The following is a 22,361-nucleotide window of genomic DNA, read 5'->3' on the forward strand; positions in this document are numbered from 1 at the left end:
TTGGGAGGTGTGCGTTTTAACTTCATTTGCGGGCGCAGAGGATCATGTATACCTTGGGTAGCGTGGATAGGAACATTTATTGTTAAGCTGTTATTAATCTGATTACCCTTTGGCTTATATAGGTCAAGGCCCAGGTAAGCCAACCTAATATAAAGTTATGAGACAGGCTCCATATATTAAATTAGGTATAAAACTATAAGAAGCACTCTGATCTCCCTGATCTGATACCCAGCCAAAGGTTTCAGAACCCTATGCTCGTGCTATGTACAAGCAAGTCATTTATGCATCGAATCATGGAGTATATCGGAGACAAGGGCGCCAAGGATATCACGTGAGGCCGCATTCTCTCATGCCCAACCTCCGAGTCCTATTGCGTTGGGTTGAGCCACCAATCCCCAAGCACAATCCACAACACCTCAGCACCATCGAGAGCCACCATGGCTGCCCCTCAGCCTCCCTCACCGTTTTCCAGACTCTGCCAGAAGTGCAAAGTTCTTGAGCTGGACGAAAAATCACTCCCCGACTCCGCTCTGGACGCATCGGTGCCTGAGTGTGAACTCGCCCTTGACTGGGGGTTGGTGCCGCAAATAGACGTGCTCAAGGCGAAGAGCTGCGATTCTTGTCATCTCGTATCATCCATAATATCTTCTTGGCAGCTACGAAAGGATCTGGCACATCTCCCGGAGCACAATAGACGTGCGTCACTATGCTATGTGATCCGTCAAAAGAGACTCGAAGCTCTCCGTATCAGGATTCACCATGGTGCGAGACCCGGGCACAGTTAACCTCTTGATTAACACACTAATATCAACGTATTAAGATGGGATGGATGATATCCATTATGATTGCCCTATCGCCTCAACCACTGCCCATCCCCAAGGATCACCGATAGGTCTTGAGAGTCCTCCAGCACACCTCGATCCCAAGCCACTTGCTTGGATGGAGTCGCAGATCGATTCATGTGTGGCTCACAACCACACGCCGGCGCAGCGGAACTTTGTCCCTGACCGACTCATCAGAGTCGACCAAGGCAAACTCTCTCTTGTCCTCACAAGGGACTCCTCCAACTCGCAGTTCCATCAAGGCCCATCTACTGAGCTACCATACTACGCTGCTCTTACTTACTGTTGGGGGCCACCTCCACATTCGGATAGGCAGCTCAAGACAAAGCAAGCTAACCTCTCAGATCACTTGAAGGAAATCCCAGAGGATAAGTTACCTCAAGCCATTAAAGATGCCGTTTTGGTAACCAGAGCGCTATCTATTCCATATCTATGGATCGATGCTCTTTGCATCCTCCAGGATGTAGGCTCAGACTGGGCTGATCAATGTACCCAGATGGACAACATTTATGGCAATGCATACGTCACCATCAGTGCTGCAGTGTCTGAGAACTGTGAAGAGGGCTTTATTGCGAGGAAGGATGTGATAACGGTTCCCTTTCATCTCCGAGATGTCTCCGTTCCTCCGGCGCCTATTGCTATTTATTTCCCCTCGTACCAGAACACGACCGCCGAAGACATTGCAGGCGCGACTTGGGTGGGTAGAGGCTGGACGTTCCAAGAGAGAATAGCGTCAACCCGCATGCTCATGTTCGGAAAAAGAAATGTACACTTCCAGTGTCGGAATGGCTGTTTCTCTATGAGCAAGTACCAACTTGAATATCCTTTCAACATGGTCAACCGGGACCTCCTAAACGAAGGTGATGTTGCGTTGATCTACGAGGAGTGGGCTACCGAAATTGCCATGGAGTTCAGCGCCTACGGCCTTGAATTCACGCGCGGAACAGATATCTTGCCGTCAATCGCCGGGCTTGCCACTTTGTTTTCCCACCGCTTGCGAGATGACTATCTGGCTGGTCTGTGGAAGAAGGACCTGCATCGGTGCCTCAATTGGGATCTACACCGCTCAGACAGACTCATGAGATACAAAGACCTCCTGGACGGGCTCCAGCATCCTGCTCCATACATAGCGCCCTCCTGGAGCTGGGCAAGTCGATCGGGCTTGATCATGTTCGCTGTGTACCGGACGGTGTACATCATGAATGCAAGGAGCGAATGCGATGTCCTAGAAGCTGTAGTTCAGCTCAAGGGCACGAGCGCGTCCGGAGAGGTGACGGGGGGGTATTTGGACATTTCAGCTAAACTCTACACCGGATCGCAACAGTTGGTGTATCAGGAGATGGATGATGGACCGGGAATTGCAAGACAGACGCTGCACTTGGGAGATCAGTACCTGGTGGACATTGAAACTGATTGCGTTCTGGGTGACCTCTTTGAGGAAAGGGACGGAAAAAGCGAGCTAAACGTGCCGATTAGCTTCCTACTCATCGGAAGTACCATAGAGGAGGAGAGGAATCAGGGAAAAGGAGGTCAAGACGAGTTTGAAGGTCTGAGGAAAGGGTCTGGCGCGGACGGCGGAGGCTCAGAAAATGGGGCCGAGCCGGACAGAATGGCGTATGGGCTTTTGATACACCCAGCAGAGAAGCCTGGCGAGTTTGTTCGAGTCGGGACTTTCAAGTCCCAGTGTTCTCAACTTGGGGGTCTTGGGTTCTTTGAGGGATGCGAGACCAAGACTGTACGGCTTATCTGAGTTGCCTGTAGAGCTGGGGCTATAGCGTTATGGTCATCTGTTTGCGATACGTAGGATACCTAGGGAGCCATGGAGTTAATAGAATAGGAAACTAAGAGAAGGATGGAATGATGAGATAAGGCTATATATATGGGATTAATTATAGCTGGCAAAAGGTTTTAAGCCTTGGTAAAGCCTTAAATCTAAAGTCTCCTTAATCTAAGGCCCCTAAGGTAATTTAAGGAAAAAATAATTAATATCACTTTCAGCCTAACCCTACTTTCTAATAGCTTATTCAAGGAGTGTGCAGTTGTTGAGACGTTACCTCATCTTCAGAGCAATATCCAGACCCAAGGGCTTCCTCAGGAAACCCTCCCTGGTCTCCATAATCTCCTGCTTCAGCTCAACATTATATCTCCTCGCCCATGTCGCCGCTATCAGCTTCATCTCCATCTCGGCCACATTCCTCCCGACACACGCCCTCGGTCCATGGCTAAAGGGAATAAACGCATTCTTCTGACGGGTAGTCACATCCTCCCACCTCTCTGGCTTGAAATCATCGGCATCAGGACCCCAGATCTCCTTGGAGTGATGGATTGAATATGTCGGAACGCTGAGCACGCTGCCTGCTGGGAAAAAGTGCCCGCGAATGGTGACGCCGGGAGAACCTTCGGGAACTTGTCGTGGGAGACCAATGCCTGATGTGGAATGGTATCGGAGAGTTTCGTTGATGACGCAGTTGAGGTAGGGAAGGTCACGGACCATGTCGAAGGTTGGAACTGAGACGTGCGACGGGATAGAAGCATCAAGTTCGGCCTGAAGTTTCTCGAGAACACCGGGAGTCCGAGTAACATGGTACAGCAACGCACACGAAGAGTTGGATGTCGTGTCACTACCAGCGATGAGCTGCGTCAGAGCCTCAGCAGTAAGTTCCTCACGGCCCAGCGGCTCGCCCTTTTCATCCCTTCCTTCCATGAGACGCGCGAGGAGGTCCTTTCGTTCAACGGGCGGGGGATTGTCGAGCCTTGCCTTGACCCGTGCGATGGCGATCCCTGCGAGGTTCTGAACGGCGTTCAGGCCGTTGCTGAAGAACGGGTCCGGAAGCCATTTGGCGTACGGCTTGAGCTGGGGAAAGCAGCCGAGCGTAGCGCTCACTTCGCCCCTCCGGTTGAGGATTTCAATCGCTGAGGCGTAGATTGGGGGGGACTCTGGCGTGGCTCTGACTTCTGCTACGTCGGCGCCGTTTGCGAGCATACCGAACGGAGCACCGAACGCGAGGTCGCCAATAACGTCAAAAGCTAGATAGTTGAACCAGGGAAGACAGTCGATCAGTGCCTGTTGACGACCTTGCTTGTCCTTGGTTGCGCCCAAGGCAATGAGCTTGTCGAGCTGTTTGACGAAAAGCTCGAGGTTGGAGTGGATGTATGGCTCAAACTGGCTGATAGATTTGGTTGAAAAGGTGTGAGAGATGAGCTTGCGCTTGCGCGTGTGCTCGGCGCGATCTCGAGTGTTGAAGAGTCCTCGACGGATAGACACAAAGGCGTCGTAAAACTCGCTGTCATCTGTCAGCCGTGGTAAGAGGTCGACATTTAATTCTATCGACTTACGACTTCAGAAAGCCATTTCCATGGCCATAGATGATGGGAATGGCCTCATCATCAGCTATTGACACATGATTTGGCTGAATTCGAACAACAGGGCCCATCTCCTTATGGATCTTATCCATAACGTCATATCTCTCACCCCGCCGGCACACGTACAGCAGCCATAGATTTGAAAACTGAGCGGGGAAGGGCGCCGGGATGCCTCTCAGGTAGCCGTACGTGACAAAGTATGCATAGAGGTATGTGCTGACGAGCACTCCTACCCCGATGGGCAGCGCCCACCAGGACAGGAGGAGGTCGACTATGGCCATGGTGAGGGTTGATTTTGGCAAGTGAGGGGATCTCGCCGCGGATGGGAGGTGAGATATATAAGCTTCACGGGATGTGGGAGAGCCGTGCCTCGTTTTTCGCGAGTCGATTCGTGGTGGAGAGAGGGCCTGATGAGGTTCTACTCAATGGAATGGCTGCCGAAAGACCAATTGAAGGCGACCCAATGGTCAGTAAATGCTCTTTTTCACAAACAAGCCTCCAATTGATCTTGTAGAAAAGGATCACAGAATGTAGAATTTTCCGCCAGGCGCGCTAGATGGATATATCCGAAGCCTCCGCTTGCCCCGCAGTTCGGCGAATGAAGATGTCCGTCGAGAGCAGTCGTCAGCCATTTTTCAAGCTTTGCTGAGATCCTTTCACATGCTGAAAATGGAAAGAAACAGTGAAGGTCGCTGGCATTGGACGAATCATGTCCTGCGATTAGCTTCCCCAGAGTTTGGAGAGGTTGCTGCGTTTGTGGAGGGAGTTTGCGGGGAAGACAGACTCGGGATTTGAAATCGGCAAAGGATGAGTGGAATGCCGGGTGTGCCGGTCGGTGAGGATGCCGAGGAGGTGAGCACGTGAGGTCGCTGGGCCTAATAATGGACTATTCATATTTTAAAACTGACTGATGCTATTTCTGTCGACGTTTGAAGAGCCTGATTCTGAAATGCATCGTTGGCTGGGCAAAAGGGAGAAAAATTGAAACCGTGGCGCTCCAGTCCCTGATGGCCTCTAAACGCGCCTACAAAGGGGGGCCTCAGCCACGCAACGGGCGCGGAATCAGCACCAGCCGACTCGATGTGACCTCTCGGTAACCGGCTAAGCCTGCCAGATCAATGCATTGACTCAGTTTGGCTGCCAAGTTCCAGGTTTAGCACCAGATGATGCTGAGACGTGGGCTTGGCTTGAGGCCGTCCAGGGGTCAAAGTGTCTGATCTGCCGTCTCACCAGCGCCGCCTCAAGCGACTCCCGGTTTCGCCTTACAGGCGGATCTAGGAAGTCTCAAACAGTTGCAACTGACCGCATTTTTTAGACTCCACATATCATGTCGTCGTTCTGCACTCTTTTTCCTTCTTTTCTTTTTGGATCGCAATCCTTGACGGATGTCCTTCTTTTCTTGTAATCCTTGATGGATGAGCGGACTCTTTGACGACTATCTTTAACGGCCTATTAATTTTCTTCAACTGCGTGATTGATTCACCTTTTCCTTCATTGGCTGGCCATCAAAACGACTTCAACGACATTCTCCGTTCTCAGTTGGTCCATCGATCGTTTCCTTTATCGATTCCCTATCTCGAATACGTCACACGACAAACTACCAAATGGAGAGCATAGCACTTTACGACCAAGTCTCCCAAATCATTTCGGCAGTCGAGTCAACAACACTCTTTACATCTATTACACCTCGTCTGGTGCCGCAAACCGAGGCTGCAAGTGGGGTTCTACCAAGACCGACGGTCACAGTCACATCGGAGAGCACTGCCGAGGACGCTGGGGATCACAATGGGGGTGGCATTAAGTTTATTGGGGCTGTCGAGATTGCCATTGCCTTTGGCATTTTGGGTGAGTTCTCGTGTTTAAACTGTGCAATATTCAGTCTAAAGAAGTACAGTCGCCTTGACCATCCTGGTTGCAAGCATCATCCTCTGCACAAGACACAGAAAAGCAAAAAAGAACCGCGCAGCACAGCGACAAATGCCCAAGATGATGGACGAGAAGCTGCAAGAGGTATCAGGACACGCTCCACCGACGGCAGCCAGGTTACCAGAGGCGATATGGCCGCGAATGGGGGACAAGAATCAAAAGGTGCACGACTACTGGCACAACGAGTCGTCACACCGAACGCAGGGGTGGAATCAGCCGCCGCAGGCCGGCATGCAGACTGGTCCGCCTAGATATAGATAGATCTTTTTAATGAATAAAATAGGTCTGTGAAGAGTGGTTTGAGTGATGCGAGATTTCGAGTTGAAAGCCGTGATGTTTATTTACGATGAGGATTCTGCTCTTTTTGCTTAATCTCACGTAACACCCCTAAAAGCGCACTGCTGATTAGAGAATTTTCATTCTCAATGGCTCAGAAGAGCTACGGATGAACCGAGGTGTCATTGTCACAGTAGCATTCGATCAAGGCATTGATATTAACGGAGATCTGAGGTGAGACGAACGATGTAGGATGTTATCCCGCAATGTTACCCTACGGTCCCATAACCCTTTTGACATCAGAAACTCCAAGAGTCCTTCGCTAATCGAATCCGGTATCCGATCTTGACATGATGGAGTATGTGTCTGATTTTTACTATTTAAAACCTTAAAATCCAAAACTGCCATTGTTCGAGTTCATTGTGACCTGCCAGGGTCTCGATATGCCTGCCACTCCACAGCCTACTCAATATTGTGACAAGATAGCGGATTTTTTCGTCTCCTGTCGACTTCACCAACACAAAACAGCAATTATTTTTAGATGATGAGATTGATTACAAAATACGCAATGTGGTGATATGTAATTCCAACGTTGTCATTCCTGAGAGGTTATCAAGCGGGGCACCAACTCGTCATCACAAGCTCCAATCACGAAAGTATCACAAGGGCGATTGCGCCAGACATGACCCAAGCCGACCAATAAGGGGACTGTCTGGCCGAGTTGCGAGGCATCCTCCGACAATCTCCAGCGCTTCTTGCTGAATCCCACGCTCGCCGTGGGGTGTTCTACCCAATGGCTTGCGAGGACAGGTCTCACTCGTGGGTGAGATTGTCGAGCAGAGATGTGGCGTCATAAACCCCAAAACGGCGTCGCGATGTCGTGCTTCGTGGGTAGGGGTATTTGGGTGCTAGATTTCTCATTTTAGACCTCAATCTTGAGCTCCAAACTACTGAAAAGTTAAGTGTTTCTATCGAGACAGACCTCGTCTCCTAGGGCAACATGTCTTCTTCTTTTCGCTTGCCGCGGAGGTCGTCCAGAGCCACGTACCAGCACCTTGAGCACCAAGATCCAGACGCCACAGGGGCTGTCATCTGGACATCTGGCAGAGAAGATGAGATCCCCCTCCTCAGCGGCGACAACAAAACGCCACCAGTCTCCACGAAAGACCTCGACCTATTAGAGCCTCTTTCAACAGTCACAGAGAAGCGCTTCTGGTGGCAGCGAGGTGATGAACCAGATGGTGATGCCATCGCGACTCAGAAGTCAGTGTTTGACGATCCTGAACTCGCAAAGAGATATCAACCTCGTCCAGACTGGGAAAACATTCACCGCTTTGACCCTTCTGCTAGATGGACGTGGAACGAGGAGAGAAAGCTCGTGAGAAAGATTGATATTCGCATCATGGTCTTTTCTTGTGTCATGTTTATGGCTCTGCAGCTGGACAGGGCGAACCTCAGCCAGGCACTTTCGGATAATTTCCTACCAGATCTCGGACTCACCACTGATGGTCCGCATCCTTGTTTCACCCCCTTTCTTTGATCAACAGCTGATGTTCCCCAGATTATAACCTCGGGAACACGGTTTTCAAACTGTCGTTCCTCTGCGCCGAGCTCCCCTCGCAGGTCCTCAGCAAATGGGTCGGCCCAGACAGATGGGTTCCCATGCAGATATGCGTCTGGAGCGTGGTATCAGCCAGCCAATTCTGGCTTACAGGCAAGACATCCTTTCTCGTAAGCCGTGCTTTGCTGGCGATATGCGAGGGCGGCTTCATCCCCGACGTGAGTGTGACACCACACCATTTACCAGGTTTCGAAACGCCAACGCAGATTATAGGTCATTCTATATCTTAGCTACTTTTACAAATCTCACGAGCTTTCGCTACGTCTTGCCTTTTTCTGGGCTGCCATGTCACTCTCTGACATCATGGCCGGGTTTCTCGCAGCTGGTCTGTTGCAGCTCCGAGGCTTGCATGGATTTGAAGGGTGGCGGTACCTGTTTCTGATCGAGGTTAGTGGCCGGAATAAAACGTGTCGAGCATTAAAAGAGACTCATCATTTTACTCAGGGCGCTCTCACTTTCGTTGTGGGCTTATTAGCCGTCGGTCTGATGCCACCCTCGCCGACTCAGACGGCGAACTGGTTCCGCGGGGAGCAGGGGTGGTTCGATGAGCGGTATTTAGCTGCCCCCCCTGCTATATCTAGCTTCTCGAAGCCCTCTTGCTGACCTTTACCAAAGAGAGGAGGTGATCATGGTTAATCGGGTGATCAGGGACGACCCTAGTAAGGGCGACATGCACAACCGCCAGCCCATCACCCTCAGCCTCCTGGCCCAGAGCCTTCTGGATTACGACCTCTGGCCACTGTACGCGCTCGGCTTGGTCTGGGGCCAGCCCGTGACGCCGCCGCACCAGTACCTTACGCTTATACTCCGCGAGCTGGGGTTCAGCACCCTTGTCACGAATCTGCTAACTGTTCCCACCACGTTTCTGACCATGTGCTCCATCATGGGCATCACGTACCTGTCTGACCTTCTCGACGAGAGGGCTCTTGTAGCTATGCTATCTCAGATTTGGGCGCTTCCGTTTCTGATTTTTCTGTATGTAGTAGATGTCACGCAGATTAACAGATGGGCAGCATGGATGATTCTGACATTGTTACTCGCCTACCCATCCCGTAAGACTACATCTACATCAGACAATATGACGACGCTAATTCGTGGGGTGCAGCGCATGCCATACAGGTGGGATGGAACTCTCGCAACTCCAACGCCGTCCGGCTGCGCACCGTCTCGGCGGCCATGTACAACATGTGCGTCCAGACCGCCGGCATAATGGCGTCCAACATCTACCGGGCCGACGACAAGCCCCGCTACCGCCGAGGCAACAGGACCCTGATCGTCCTGGCCTGCGTCAACATCTGCCTATATCTACTCGTCAAGGTTTATTACGTCTGGCGCAATAAGACGCGTGAGGAGAGGTGGAACGCCATGTCGGAAGAACAGAAACAGCATTACCTGGACACGACGACTGATGAGGGGAACAAGCGTCTGGATTTTCGATTCGCGCACTGATGACAAAAACGTCAAGATGCATGCCATTTACCCCGGATTTCTCCTTGGCAATAGCGTACCAGCCACTGGCTGAATCTGGCGCTGATATAGACCCCCCCAGTCTGTGTGTGGCCCAGCATCTTGGCCTCGGCCTTGCCCAACCAGGCGCCAGGATGACCCAGTTGTGGCTTTGTCTGGGCAGAGCTGACGTTTCAACACAATTCTTGGGAGACGGACTTGGTCGCCTAGTCGGTCGTAGAACGAGGTCGGAGTGAGGCTATCGCCGAGATGGATGGTGCCATGGGGGGGATATGCAGATGCCAAATAGTTGGATAGTGGGCGGGCCACCATGCATCCGGACCCAGACCTGGATGTCCCTGGCATGGCACGATATGAGCCACCACTGTACTGTATTATCCGAAGCTAGCCAATTGCCCCCAGAATGTGAAAGATTGCCCCGGCATAGGTGTGAGGGGTATCTCCAGCTTCCTCGTCGGGGCCCTCCGTCCCCGTCTTGTGTTGAGAAGGGTGGACAAGGATGACAGCACACACACTCGGATCAAGGGAAAACGCCACCGCGGATGGACATGCCAGAAAACGTGTATATATTGATATTTCGTACGAGGCCCAGCCTTCCAAGACATCGAACAATAAAAGGCCTTGGACGGGACGCACCCCAAGACGCAGCTGAGATGCCACACTTCCTCTCCCTGGTTGACCGAGTCCTCTCCTCCCTCTTCAAGAGACCAGAGCCTCACCCACCTCTACCCAGCATGCCTTCCATGGTCCCTTCGACAAACTTCTTCTCCTCCTCTGTCAAGTCCGACTTTGAGGCTGCCAACAAGAAGTATGCGGCTACGTTCAACGAGGCCCACCTGCCCTCGCCGCCCCGTCGGTATGAGATCTACGAAGAGTGAATTATGACATGGATCAAGGGCTGACAACGCGATTGTGCAGCAAGGTGGTAATTGTGGCTTGCATGGATTCGCGACTCGACCCAGCCAAAATGCTAGGGCTAGATCTTGGCGACGCCCATGTCATTCGAAATGGTCCGTTCTTGCGCCTGTCTTGTTATCACCGAGTCTGACACTTTTTTCTTCTAGCTGGCGGCCGAGCTGTTGAAGCTCTTCGTTCCATCTTGATCTCTCAGCAGATGCTGGGAACCCGGGAGATTATCGTCATGCACCACGTAAGATGATCCCATGATTTTTGTTGTTCCCCCCTCCTTTTCCGGCAGAAGAAAAAAAGACGACCGGCCCGGTGTTTTCAGCAGGCTAACCCCACGCTCCCAACACACAGACCGGCTGTGGCATGCAGAGCTTCTCCGACCACGAGTTCCGGTCCAAGATCCGGCAGGAGCTCAAGGAGGACGTCGACCACATGGCGTTCCTGCCCTTTTCTGATTTGCGGCAGAGCGTGCTGGATGATGTCTCGTTCCTCAGAAAGAGCCCCCTGGTCCTGGACGTGCCCATCACGGGGTACGTGTACGACGTCAAGACGGGCATGATTGAGCAGGTCGAGGACCCAGTCGAGTCCGAGTCTGAGCCTTCCAGCCCTTAACTGGGTGTGGGCAGTGTACATACAACAGGCGTTGAGGGATTAGGTACATTTGGGTTAGGTATGGAAAGGATGTTTGAGTATGGATTGGCGGTTTCATTACATAGCGAGCGGGCATTACAAGTTTTACTGGGATATACAAACGGATAAATATTAAGTATTTCTTACCAAGATTCGAATCTAAAGCCATCTCTTGGACCTGCATGAATTTTGGGAGGCAAAAATTCCCGTTGACGACTCGTCCCCACTCAGGCTCGGTTATCTACGACGAAATCTTGCATGAGGTAGTAGCCAAGCCGTCGTGAAATTCTAACTTGTCTTGTGCATAAGCCCTCCGTTATTTTCCGTGATTTTTGACCGTTGGAGAATTGTGTTCTTTTTGGCGAAGCTTTGGCGATGTATAGATATCCCGTCTTGGCTGACCTTGGCGTGCACGACAGAGACATTTTAACAAAGCAAATCCTCGGCCAAGCATTGCATGGCATCTTTTGCATATGTACGGATGCGAATCATTTTTATTTTATTTTTTTTCCAGCCGCGGTTTGATGCATGGAAATGCCGAATTGTCATAAGCCAAGACTTGCACTTGCGCTCATGAAAGCAACCTCGTAGCCCGCCCGTGGTGATTCAATGACTACACCCAATTGCGAGATGATGGGCAACACCAAGAGCGTCGTTTTTGCAAAACAAATTGTTCACCTGACACGCACAGACATCCTCTACCAGAGAATGACCATTGATTGAATAACTATAGGATAATAGCAACTCGAGACATCCGGTGGAGTTGTCTCGATTGCCCAAACAGGTAAGGGATTCCGGTGGGTAGCCCATATTACGTGAAGCTTGAGTTAGTCACAAACTTTAAAGACGTCTCCGAGGCAGCTAATTAGTACTGCAAATCTTACTAAGTCGACATATTGATGATGGGATTGAGACATATCGGTCTTTTATTCTCATACCTTCTCCTCTGGCTATACTAGGAGGGGAGGAATCCTCCAGGGAGTTCAACGCACAGATTATGGTTGGGACTTGAAGTGTCAAATATCCCACACAACGCTCATCTCCACTTCCATCTCATTGTTCAATCCAGTTTCCATAATACGGATACCCTGCCTGTCAAGACATTCAAAATGCATTCGCAAATTTTCAATAAGAAAACAGACCAGCTCTCCAGCTCGGCCAACCTCGTCTCCCGCTTCCTCGCCCTCGAACAAATCTACAGCGCCAACGAACTCGAAACATACCTCCACTCCCTATCAAAAACCCGAAACAGCACCCATTCCGAATCACAACCAACAGATGTAGTCGTCCTGTGCGCGTCGGCAATCCTCGTCATTGCCGAGGCGGTATTCGAGTGGGCCGCCCGGCATATCCAAAAGTCCACCCCGGACGGCAACCAGGAACATCCCCGGAGGATGGTGCTTGTCCTGTGCGGCGGCATTGGGCCCTCTACTCCGTTCGTCTATGATGCAGTCAAGGCCAATGCGCGGTACTCGTGCATTTTTGACAGTGTTGAGGGGAAACCTGAGGCGCATGTCTTGAAAGTTATTGCGGAGAGGTTTTACGGGTTGGAGGTTGGGGGCTCTAATTTGACGCCATCACGAAGTGACTTGGAAAATCAAGATGGGTTTACAATCTTGATGGCCGACCGTTCTATCAACTGCGGAGCCAGCCCGGAAGAGACACAAAAGGTCTTGGAAAGTCATGGTATTCACAACCCCAGCTCTATCACCGTGGTCCAAGATCCAGCCATGAGCAGACGAACAGCCGCAGGCTTCGAGACCGTTTATAGCAAGTGTGCGCAAAGACCCAAGATAGCAAGCTGGCCTGTCTTGGCACCGGAACCGACGGCATATGGTGTCAAGTTGGATGATGGAAAGGGACTGTGGTCAATGGATCGCTTCCTCGACCGTATACTTGGAGAGATGCCGGGAGTACCGGACAGTGGTCACGGATATAGACGAGGGTCTGGCTCATCTCGTGTCGATATTCCCGATGAAGTGGAGGACGCTTGGTCAACTGTTCTGGAAGGATACGGCTCAAGATGCTTTGCACCAACCCTCAAAAGCTAGAATAGAATCAGTGTGCCAGTGCAAGGATGATTGGTTCTTGGGTATGTCCTTGCTGAATACCACCTCTTCCCACACCTCAACTTGACGCACCCTCCTCAACAACCATTATGCTCTTCGAATTCGTAAAACATAGGCCCGGCAAGTTCGCGCCGGTTGGAGCGTGCCTCTGATTCGCCCGCATCGGGCGTGTCCGCTCCTCAGCTGCAGACATGGTGCCATGGATGACCTCGCGGCTTACCAAATGGGTTACGCAGATTCGCCCGGCGACGTCACATGATTGCAGGCTTGCATCTGGTGGAGATTTGCATCTTTGTTTGACTGTGCCTCAAACGCTTTAGCTGAATTTCTCGAACCATCAAAAAAACAGAAGCAAAATCGTTCGGACATCTCGGCGCTTATCTCGCACCTCCGGGCCGGGACAGTATCATCGCCACCCTCAGCTCAGTTCATCCATCGCATCTCCCCGAGCACTCATCGGCAATCGCCTTTTGGCAAAAATGGCATCACTAACCCCACCTCTTCGACGTTTCAGCCTCGTCTTCTACGCGCCCCCCGCGTCCGTCGCCGCCTGCAAAGCCGCCATCTTCAAGGCCGGCGCGGGCCGCTACCCGGGGCCCGGGGGCTACACGGAATGCTGCTGGCAGGCGACGGGCACGGGGCAGTTTCGTCCGGGCGACGCGGCCAACCCGGCTATTGGGGAGGTGGGCAAGCTCGAGGAGATCCCCGAGGTCCGAGTCGAGACGGTGTGCGCGGGGGAGGAGACTGTCAAGAAGGTTGTCTCGGCGCTGAAGGAGTGAGTGTGTCTTGTTGGTGTTGGGCTGATTGCTGACAAAGTACAGGGCGCATCCTTATGAAGAGGTTGCTTACCAGGTTTATCGAATTGAGGACTTTTAGTCAACATGTTGTAAGCTATTGCCTGGACAGCTATTGAGGTGGAGGGTATCTTCCATCTGCTCGCGGCTATACATTCATTGCCCTGTCGTTACTACAATTGAAGCAGCACATTTTATACGCCCGCATGCTGTGATCTTTTTAATAAACTTGAGAAATTCCATTCTCCCCGCGCTGACTGCAGTCACGCTAACCCTGCGCCTAGCTAGCCGGCGATCTGGCATAAGCGTCAGGACATAATCTCAAGCACGGTCCACGTGAATTCCTCTGCATTTCTCGGGTTCTGACAGCTGGGTTCTTCCCTGTACAACATTGCCGTGTCTTGGAATTCATGGTGTTGCCATTCTACTGCCGAAAAGTGAATGCATGTCTTGGCCTAGACCCTTAGTTGGTCTATCCTTACATGCACAAGATATACTGGGGTGGGAAAAGAGTCAAGATTATTAGGGTATTATACAAGAACTCTATCTTCACTTCCAATTTTGGTGGTCATGTCTTCGTCCCAAGTTAGCTTTAAATCACGCAACAAGGACCTTTTCCTGTGGTAACAAAGAAGTCCACCTCTCCCCCGGCTTCCGACTCCATAACTTCTTGAGTGACTCTATACCCTTGAGCAAGTTCCCAAATCCACTTCTCGCATGATGCCGTCGAAGCACCTTTTCGAAAAACGCCTTGTGCTCATCAAGCTGCGCGTCTGAAGCCGCCACGAATGTTGTCCAGATGAGCATGTGCTCCACGGGAGACGTGTGTGGAATTTTCTTGAGCGACTCGATGAATTTTTCGAGGCGGGCCACGGAGCCTGGGTTACCTGGGACGGGCTCAAAGTTGAAAAACGCCGAGGTCTGGTCTGACATGACTTGTTGGAGATAAATGTCTCGCGCCTGGTACACGAGATCTGCGAATTGTGAAGATAGAGATGAGTGCTGGGGATACTGGTCTATGCAGTGGTTTAGGCATCCGAATAGCTGGGCAGTCCGGGCCTGTGAGGAAATCATCTCGAGGCCTGTTTCTTCGCCGAGGTGCGGAGCAGCGTAGACTCGAAGTCTATAGACAAAAGTGTCAGAAAGTATTACTCCATGAAATGTCTGTCAACTTACTTGTGTAGCTCCCGCATGATAAACTCGGCCAAGGTCCCAGTCCCGAGTCCTTCTTTGCCTCCAATAGCGTCAAACGCTGACTCCATCATCCGGAACAGCACCGGAAAGTCAGAGCCGCCAGTCACCAACACAGCTGTGATAAGCAACAAGAGACTTATCAGAACCGAGTGTTTCTCAGTTTGGTCAGCGTTGACGAGCTCCTGTCGTTGTCGCAGGCCTCGGAGGGTGCGTCCACATAGCTGGTACGGATCCGGGACGTAAAAGTCGTGAATGCCAAAGCTTCCTCCAAAGATGGTGTGCTGCTGGTTGTTGGCGTGTAGGTTATGGGACAGCTTGTTTAGATGGAAGTGAAAGGCAGAGACGGTGAGGACGGCGTCCATGACAAGCTCGTCGGTCTGGGCTAGAGGGAGTAATATGTGACGCCAGTCGTTGAGTACGCCGTCGATGGCGACCATCTCGGTCGAGATGTACTGCGAGACTGAGTTTCGTTAGAAATTGAATGTGACGGTTCATTTGAAATCACATACAGTGTAGGAACAGGTTCCTCTTCCATCCTGGTGTGCTCTGGGGGATCTCCTGAAGAAAGACACTGCAGAAATTGGTGTGATCCTCTAACCAACCAATTCCTCCAGGTACAAGATCCTTGACGTCTGATATGATGAATTCGATGTCGTCATCGTCTTGCTCCTCAGTCTCGCCATCAAGCTGCGTGCCTGTCTTATCCGATAGGACAAGATTCACCGTGGAAGTCGACTTTGAGGGTATCGTGTCATGTTTGTCGTTTCCGGTAAGACTCCATGAATTCCTATTACTGCTATTAGTGAGGATAGCATTGACGACCTCTCTGCGTATGCGCACTCTTCATATACCCTCTCGATGGTCTTTCCAGCCCACTTGCCCCTCGCAGCAACACCCTTGTTGAATCGATGACGAATCCCAAGTCCACTGCACTTTAGACCACGAGAGGCGCATTTGTTGCAGCTAGGCTCGGTGCGGTCGCAGTGAATGCGTCGTTTCGAGCACTCGTGGCAACCTGTGACGGATTAGTGATTGTTTTTGACGGACAATGAAGCTGTATTGACCCTTCGTCTTTGGTACATAGGGCCGTTTCTTTGGCGGCATGGCATTCACAACTCTTCACCCCCCACGTTTGCTACCGCTCTGCTCTGGGCAAATCGGATCGATCGACGCTGAACGGCGTGAGTTTATGGCCGTGGATCGCATGAACGGGCCGGGGTTTTGCACAAAAGGGACGGGCCTCGTCTTTTTAAAATCCAGGCACATCACATGGATGTCCCCCAAACTTCCCCGCAGTGCGAGTGAACAGCTCCGCAGATTGGTTCGCGCTATTCTAGAAGCTAGCTTGGAAGCAGATGTTGGAGGCGAGGGGCTAGACTGGAATAGGAGGGTCGAGTGAGAGCAGCTCCGATTTTAGGCAAATATGAGTGATGTTATTGGTGGATGTGTACAGGGGCATCTTGAGGTGCTTGAATGGCCTCATTCTGTGACTGGCTAGAACCCCAAGGGACCATCTCCAACGGCCGACGATCGGATGTTTCTTGTATGACCTTGTTTGCGAATCTCCTCATCTTAGAGGCTATTGACCATTGCGGAGGCGAGCATTACTATTTAAAAGGACGTAATATCGGATCAATACTCTTTAAAAGGCTGTCGACTATCGTGCTCGGACTGTTGTCATGTTCCGATGGAGCTGAGGCCCATTTCACGACGTGTCCATTCGAGCCACGCGCCAACACCTCATGATGCAAAGACTCGAGTGACCGCATACACAACATCATGCATTACGCACAACCACAGTTTCGAGATACTGGCATAATCACTGACAGAAATAGTTGGGCGATTCTAGACATGCCCGCTACCCTGGAGCGAGCCTGACACAACATTAAAACGACGGGCTCACCAAGACAGACTCATAGGTGGTTATACCTTTTCGTGTTGGGAATTGGAATCCAGAGTATTTTCTGATATCATGGCTCAATTAGGAAAAGGGGGACTGTAAGCAAAGAAAGGGCAAGAGTCTTCTTTACCCACTTAACATTAATATTTGTCTATTAAGGTAAGATTAGTTGATAAAGGACATTTGTCTATATTTTAGTATTCCGAGTAGATTTAGCCCTGTTGTGTAAAGATATCCTTAAACCAGGAAATGGCTTGGAGAAATGCTTGTTCCTTGGCAAAACGTTGCACGGCGATGGAGGGATCACCTCGCACCGCAAAGCCATGCTCTACACCCGAAAAGAGATTGATTTGGTATCTTTGGCCTGTTTTGGAAAGAATCCTCTCCGACTCGTGACGCTTTTCGACAGTGAAGATGTCGTCATTCTCGGCTGCAGCAACCGACAACGGCCCGGAAATAGCGGCCAGCTCGTCAGCTTCGACAAAGGAAGGGTGAGCGATGAAGCCACACTCAATGCCATGCTTGTAATGACGAATGACGTACTGAAGATGCAATTAGTATTGTTCAATGATATGCAGACATGATGCAAGGAATAACAAGGAACTGAATCTCACCTTGGCTCCCAGGCAGTAGCCAACAGCACCGATACGAGTCAAGCCGAGAGACTTGAGGTGAGCAAGGCCCTTGAGGATAATTGGATCAATGGCCTCTGGAGTATGCGGGTTGCTTCCGTTAGACCCATGAGATAGCCAGCCCATAATGTCAAAATCGTCAGGCATATGAAAAGGTGCAGGGTCTCCATTAAAGATATCCAAGACCAGAGTGGTGTAGCCTTGAGCAGCGAATAAGTCGGCCATGAGTTTGCTATTTTGCCATATCCCGAGGATATCTGGTACATATAGAATGCCCACGTTTAGCGACTGTACCTGCTTAGGCGGCGTGGCGAGGTAGGCGTCCACCTGGCCCTCGAGCACAACCAGTTCTCCGGTGGGTTCATCTCTGTCCTTGAATGAGCATTTGGTTTCGGCATTATCCGCGACTATGGACTCACTCGTGGAGGCTCCCAAGGGAGCAACACTGGCTGGGAGCAAACGAGGTCATGGTTGGTGTGTTGTGGCTATTCGGGAGTCCGGGACTTGATTTGTTGGACAAGGCGTGCCGGCTTTAATGACAGAAGACAGAATAGTACAGCAAAAACTTGATAAATCCTTCTATTAACTCTTATGGTAACTCTCCCAGCCGGGCGCATCAAAACCAGGACAGGGCCTCCAGGGCGGATCGTCGGTACGGATCACGGCCCGACGTGTCATCGTCGGCTAGGGCACTCTACAGCAGGCACAGAGGTTGCCGATCGGCACCACAAATGGAAGCCGGCAGGATCGTTCTTGCCATGCATCAGGTAGCACAAGATGGATGCTGGTTATAGGTAGTAGATGGGCAGGCAGGCAAGCAGTGAAATCTTGAAGACCGTCCCTGATCCTCCAACAACCTACATTCCCGACCCAACCTAGCTCCCCGAACTAGTATCGACCAATCCTTGCATTACCTGTGTCTTGTCTACTGTGCACACGTTCATCATGTTTGCAGACATCACAAAGCCGCCAGCCCCGCTTCCCACCTCACAGCTCACCACGCTGAGCAAGGGCATGCTCTTGCTGCCTCCCCTTTCGCGGCGTGGTCATGGGCCCGGCCTAATCATCCTGCACCGGCATTCAGAGGATCCGCTAGCCTTTTATGACGGCGCGCCGTCACCCTTGCTCAAATGGGCGGAAGAGGGATACACCGTTGTCCAACTCGAACCCGCCGCTTTCAACGGCAGGCCAGTCGAGGATGTACTGCGCGAGGCTATGGAGGCACTCGACCAGTGTTCAAAATGCGACCCAAAGGGCAACGTGGGCCTGGTGTGTAAGTGGAAGCTGCCTGGTTCGCCCTCGTCTTCCAACTCTGACCGTCTACAGCCTACGAGCCCGATCTCTGGAACCAAGCAGCCTCAGCGCTGGCCCAAGTCCCCCAGATCATTGCCGGCGTCGTCTACACCAATGCATCCACTCTCGACAGCCTCGCGGCAGTCGATATCCCCACATTGAACCATGTAGCTGGGCAGGCTGGTCTGTCCGCAGCATCTACCAAGAAACAGGGTGTCACCCAGTACCAATATCCTAAGGTAAAGGGCTATGGATTTTCAACACCAGCCAGTGAGCATTTCCACTACATCACAGAATCCATATCGCATACAAGAAGCCTCCAGTTTCTCAAGCCCCTCATGGGTGGTCCGAATTTCGACCTGGAAGCAATCTGGGAAGAACATACCTACTACGAATTCGCTGACCGCTCTGTTGAGCACACCATGAGCACCATGGTGCAAGAGCCTTATGTCAACCATGTTCCCACGGTTCGTTGACAGCTGTGACGCTCATCCTAGACCGGACTGACACTGCTGTAGCTAACCGGCGGAATTGGTCGCCAGAAGCTGACAAACTTCTATCGGCATAATTTCATATTCAATAACTCTGCCGATACCGAGTTGGAGCTCATTAGCCGCACACTAGGCATCAACACGGTTGTCGATGAGTTCATCTTTAAATTCACCCATGATCGAGAGATTGACTGGCTGTAAGTCACCTGCAAACAAGTTGAGATGGATCACAGCCAGACGGTTTTGCTGATACGTATCCATAGCATCCCCGGAGTCCCTCCCACAGGAAGAAAGGCAGAAGTGCCCTTCACAGCTGTTGTCAACATCCGCGGGGATAGACTGTACCATGAACACATCTCTTGGGACCAGGGCACTGTCCTGAAACAGCTCGGCTTGATGCCCGAGTATCTACCTTTTCCTTACGATCTACCCGACGCGAAGGAAGGCTCATTTGAGTATCGAGTCCCCGTCGCTGGGCCAGAGGCTGCGGTGAAGATGAGGGACAGGAACGGCGTACCATCCAACGAAATGTTCAAGTTTGAGGGAAGAAAAACGGAGGACAAGTAACCGATCATGGCAGAAGAGTTTGAGTATTATTAGCTAGCAAATCATACCTCGCTTATCACTACGAATATCCATAATCACAAAGAGATGTCAGTGTAACCAAGGCCAGCCGTGGTGGTGCTAGAGCCTCTTGAAATTCTCAATCAAGCGTGGATATAGATGTTTATCACTGGTACGGCGAGACATGCACGGCTCATTACTCTAAAACCAGTTACCTTTGCAATTGGCATCCGAAATCTGGTCTTGTCTTGGAAGCAATTGCTTGTGAGTTAGCATAGCCAGCTGAGAGTTGATGGCTAAGACTTGAAGGCATGCACTAACTAGATGAAACTAACTCTATAGCTTTAAACTCTTCTGCAAAAAACATTCTGACATGTGTGCCCTTGGACGTGTCCGTAATACCCTCTATTTCCTTCTCATCAAGGTCAAAAGCAGCAAGCTCATTCATATAACTCTGTAACCGTTCTTTTCGGCCACTCGTAGTCACCACCCGAATCCCCTGTTGAATCACCCACTTGAGAAGGATGGCCGGCTCGCTCACACGGTACTTGTCCGACAACGACTTGACGATGCCGTTGACTGGGCCAGGCTGGGGATTCGTGAGAGGAACGAGACACCCAAAAGCTTCCATTGAGATCCCTTTTTCTCTGAGGTATGCCTTGAGATGGGACTGTGGTAGATAAGGGTGCATCTCGACCTGGTCAATAGCCGGCTGTATCCTCGCTGTCTCGAGAATGGTGTCGATGTGCTGCTCGCTGAAACTCGAGACTCCGATGTTTCTGGCGAGGCCTTTGTCGACGCAAACCTCCATCTTGCGCCATGCTTCCTGAAGATGAGATGGAGATGTGGCTGGGAATGGGGCATGTATAAGATACCTGGAGGGAGACGGTCAGCTCTGCAATGCGTGGGTGAGAGGGATTGAAGGGGAAAGGGGATAACTTGCATGTCCACGTACGGCGTCTTGAGATTAGCGAGGGTATCTTCAAGAGCTGACTCTGGATCGTCGAGATTTAAAGTCTTGTTGGTGATGAACAGCTTAGATCTTGGCACTCCCGACTCTCCAAGCGCGACCCCCAGCTCTCGTTCATTGTTGTACACTTTTTGGAGGTAAATCAGTAAAAGAAGCACTTTAAGGTCATATAGAGGCTTACTTTGAGCTGAGTCTATGTGTCGGTACCCTACTTCCAACGCCGTCTTTATCCCATCGACGATTTTGCGGCTAATGTCCTGGCGACTCTCCTCGAACCACAGCGTCCCCACCCCAAAGGCCAGAGGGAAGGGCGCCGTACTCGCTGCTGGGTGCTGCATCATGTGTTGGTGTGTAGTTATGGACAGTGTCTGTATCAGACGCTCAATGTCACTGGCGCTTTATCAATCGATGGGAGCTCGGAGTTGACCCAGCCGACTTCATGTGCTTGAGTCTGCCTGCATATCAATCAACCTGGCTCGTAGCCGACTGAGTTGGCGGATATGTTCCTGGTACATTACCCGAAAGATTGGCGGAAATGGCCTGATGTTGATATAGGATTGACAAGTTTACCTCTCTGGGGTAAACCCGCCCGGATCTCGGCCCGTGAGCTACACCTCGGGTCATGATAGCTACCAGATGTCAGATGAGCCTCAAGGCGGAATTAGTGCAAAGTAGAGCTACCCTCTAGCCTCTCGGAGGGGCAGTCAATGTTGACTAAGGACTCTCAACTCATCCACTCCGGACTTGGTCTTGCCAAGAGCAACGATAGCCAGCCCTGAAACTCGGTCTTTGAAGTGACCAACCAACTCTCATTTCCTTGACTCCAGCGACCCTGATAGCAATGTTATCCTGCTGAAAAGATCTTCTTCGATATCTACCAAGGCGCGTCGACATTTCAACACCAACAATAGACGCCTCAACACCAGATGTAGTCGCTGCGATCATCAAGTGCCAGGCTCTCGGGTCCAATGCCAAGCCCGACATCCCTCACCCGACAAACCCCTACGCGACAGCTGGAGGTCTTCTCATTACTAGTGACGTCTCTGAAAGAGGCCATTGGCCAGCATAAGAAAGGATGCAGTTTCCAGAACATGGCGGTCGCATAAAAGCCAATATTGTAAGACCGTGACCCAATGGACTCCCATCGCTTGCACGCGTAGTCTCATTTCCCCGCGTTTCTGGCTTCGCTTGTTTGCGGGGGAGATACGACGGAGCAGGTGGCCCAGATAACGGAGCTTTTTCTAGCTCCAGACAAGCTTATCTGTGGGAATATCCCGGGTACACTATCAGCTAGGTAGGGAGGAGTCCGGAGGAGATCCGGCCGACGATATGAATCGCGAGCTAGTTCGCAAGCGAGAACCGGCGGGGACATGGTGATATCGCCTTGGTGCTGGGGTGATGGTGATTGACTCATATATCG

The 22,361-nt window shown here is 51.3% G+C and overlaps 11 protein-coding genes across 11 annotated transcripts; 7 read left to right on the forward strand and 4 right to left on the reverse strand.

Moving 5' to 3' along the window:
- Window positions 1–437: 437 nt before the first annotated feature.
- Window positions 438–2,592, forward strand: NCS57_01225000 (HET domain-containing protein; the record flags this gene model as incomplete). The annotated part of the gene is made up of 2 exons (XM_053061927.1): window positions 438–762; window positions 821–2,592. 2 exons carry the CDS (start codon window positions 438–440, stop codon window positions 2,590–2,592), a joined length of 2,097 nt encoding a protein of 698 aa, XP_052908455.1.
- A 300-nt stretch (window positions 2,593–2,892) lies between these two features.
- Window positions 2,893–4,486, reverse strand: NCS57_01225100 (uncharacterized protein; the record flags this gene model as incomplete). The annotated part of the gene is made up of 2 exons (XM_053061928.1): window positions 2,893–4,126; window positions 4,179–4,486. The coding sequence occupies 2 exons, from the start codon at window positions 4,484–4,486 to the stop codon at window positions 2,893–2,895; spliced, it is 1,542 nt and encodes a 513-aa protein (XP_052908456.1).
- A 1,323-nt stretch (window positions 4,487–5,809) lies between these two features.
- NCS57_01225200 (uncharacterized protein) lies at window positions 5,810–6,392 on the forward strand (the record flags this gene model as incomplete). The annotated part of the gene is made up of 2 exons (XM_053061929.1): window positions 5,810–6,050; window positions 6,100–6,392. The coding sequence occupies 2 exons, from the start codon at window positions 5,810–5,812 to the stop codon at window positions 6,390–6,392; spliced, it is 534 nt and encodes a 177-aa protein (XP_052908457.1).
- Window positions 6,393–7,407: 1,015 nt separating this feature from the next.
- NCS57_01225300 (uncharacterized protein) lies at window positions 7,408–9,477 on the forward strand (the record flags this gene model as incomplete). Its single annotated transcript, XM_053061930.1, has 6 exons — window positions 7,408–7,915; window positions 7,969–8,186; window positions 8,242–8,415; window positions 8,473–8,579; window positions 8,644–9,080; window positions 9,134–9,477. 6 exons carry the CDS (start codon window positions 7,408–7,410, stop codon window positions 9,475–9,477), a joined length of 1,788 nt encoding a protein of 595 aa, XP_052908458.1.
- Window positions 9,478–10,229: 752 nt separating this feature from the next.
- NCS57_01225400 (Carbonic anhydrase) lies at window positions 10,230–11,016 on the forward strand (the record flags this gene model as incomplete). The annotated part of the gene is made up of 4 exons (XM_053061931.1): window positions 10,230–10,369; window positions 10,414–10,505; window positions 10,560–10,645; window positions 10,756–11,016. The coding sequence occupies 4 exons, from the start codon at window positions 10,230–10,232 to the stop codon at window positions 11,014–11,016; spliced, it is 579 nt and encodes a 192-aa protein (XP_052908459.1).
- A 1,127-nt stretch (window positions 11,017–12,143) lies between these two features.
- NCS57_01225500 (uncharacterized protein) lies at window positions 12,144–13,085 on the forward strand (the record flags this gene model as incomplete). Its single annotated transcript, XM_053061932.1, has 1 exon — window positions 12,144–13,085. One exon carries the CDS (start codon window positions 12,144–12,146, stop codon window positions 13,083–13,085), a length of 942 nt encoding a protein of 313 aa, XP_052908460.1.
- Window positions 13,086–13,423: 338 nt separating this feature from the next.
- NCS57_01225600 (ATP phosphoribosyltransferase) lies at window positions 13,424–13,979 on the forward strand (the record flags this gene model as incomplete). Its single annotated transcript, XM_053061933.1, has 2 exons — window positions 13,424–13,878; window positions 13,925–13,979. Exons 1-2 carry the CDS (start codon window positions 13,583–13,585, stop codon window positions 13,977–13,979), a joined length of 351 nt encoding a protein of 116 aa, XP_052908461.1. The 5' UTR covers window positions 13,424–13,582.
- A 515-nt stretch (window positions 13,980–14,494) lies between these two features.
- On the reverse strand, window positions 14,495–16,195 carry NCS57_01225700 (Zn(2)-C6 fungal-type domain-containing protein; the record flags this gene model as incomplete). The annotated part of the gene is made up of 5 exons (XM_053061934.1): window positions 14,495–15,020; window positions 15,074–15,551; window positions 15,601–15,878; window positions 15,932–16,106; window positions 16,156–16,195. The coding sequence occupies 5 exons, from the start codon at window positions 16,193–16,195 to the stop codon at window positions 14,495–14,497; spliced, it is 1,497 nt and encodes a 498-aa protein (XP_052908462.1).
- Window positions 16,196–17,203: 1,008 nt separating this feature from the next.
- NCS57_01225800 (DLH domain-containing protein) lies at window positions 17,204–18,092 on the reverse strand (the record flags this gene model as incomplete). Its single annotated transcript, XM_053061935.1, has 3 exons — window positions 17,204–17,533; window positions 17,606–17,990; window positions 18,043–18,092. The coding sequence occupies 3 exons, from the start codon at window positions 18,090–18,092 to the stop codon at window positions 17,204–17,206; spliced, it is 765 nt and encodes a 254-aa protein (XP_052908463.1).
- Window positions 18,093–18,568: 476 nt separating this feature from the next.
- Window positions 18,569–19,974, forward strand: NCS57_01225900 (uncharacterized protein; the record flags this gene model as incomplete). Its single annotated transcript, XM_053061936.1, has 4 exons — window positions 18,569–18,896; window positions 18,950–19,383; window positions 19,435–19,604; window positions 19,671–19,974. 4 exons carry the CDS (start codon window positions 18,569–18,571, stop codon window positions 19,972–19,974), a joined length of 1,236 nt encoding a protein of 411 aa, XP_052908464.1.
- A 313-nt stretch (window positions 19,975–20,287) lies between these two features.
- NCS57_01226000 (Aldo-ket-red domain-containing protein) lies at window positions 20,288–21,279 on the reverse strand (the record flags this gene model as incomplete). Its single annotated transcript, XM_053061937.1, has 3 exons — window positions 20,288–20,846; window positions 20,927–21,068; window positions 21,123–21,279. 3 exons carry the CDS (start codon window positions 21,277–21,279, stop codon window positions 20,288–20,290), a joined length of 858 nt encoding a protein of 285 aa, XP_052908465.1.
- Window positions 21,280–22,361: the final 1,082 nt, after the last annotated feature.

This window comes from Fusarium keratoplasticum, chromosome 10 (genome assembly GCF_025433545.1).
Source record: "Fusarium keratoplasticum isolate Fu6.1 chromosome 10, whole genome shotgun sequence".
In the NCBI taxonomy this organism is placed as follows: domain Eukaryota; kingdom Fungi; phylum Ascomycota; class Sordariomycetes; order Hypocreales; family Nectriaceae; genus Fusarium; species Fusarium keratoplasticum.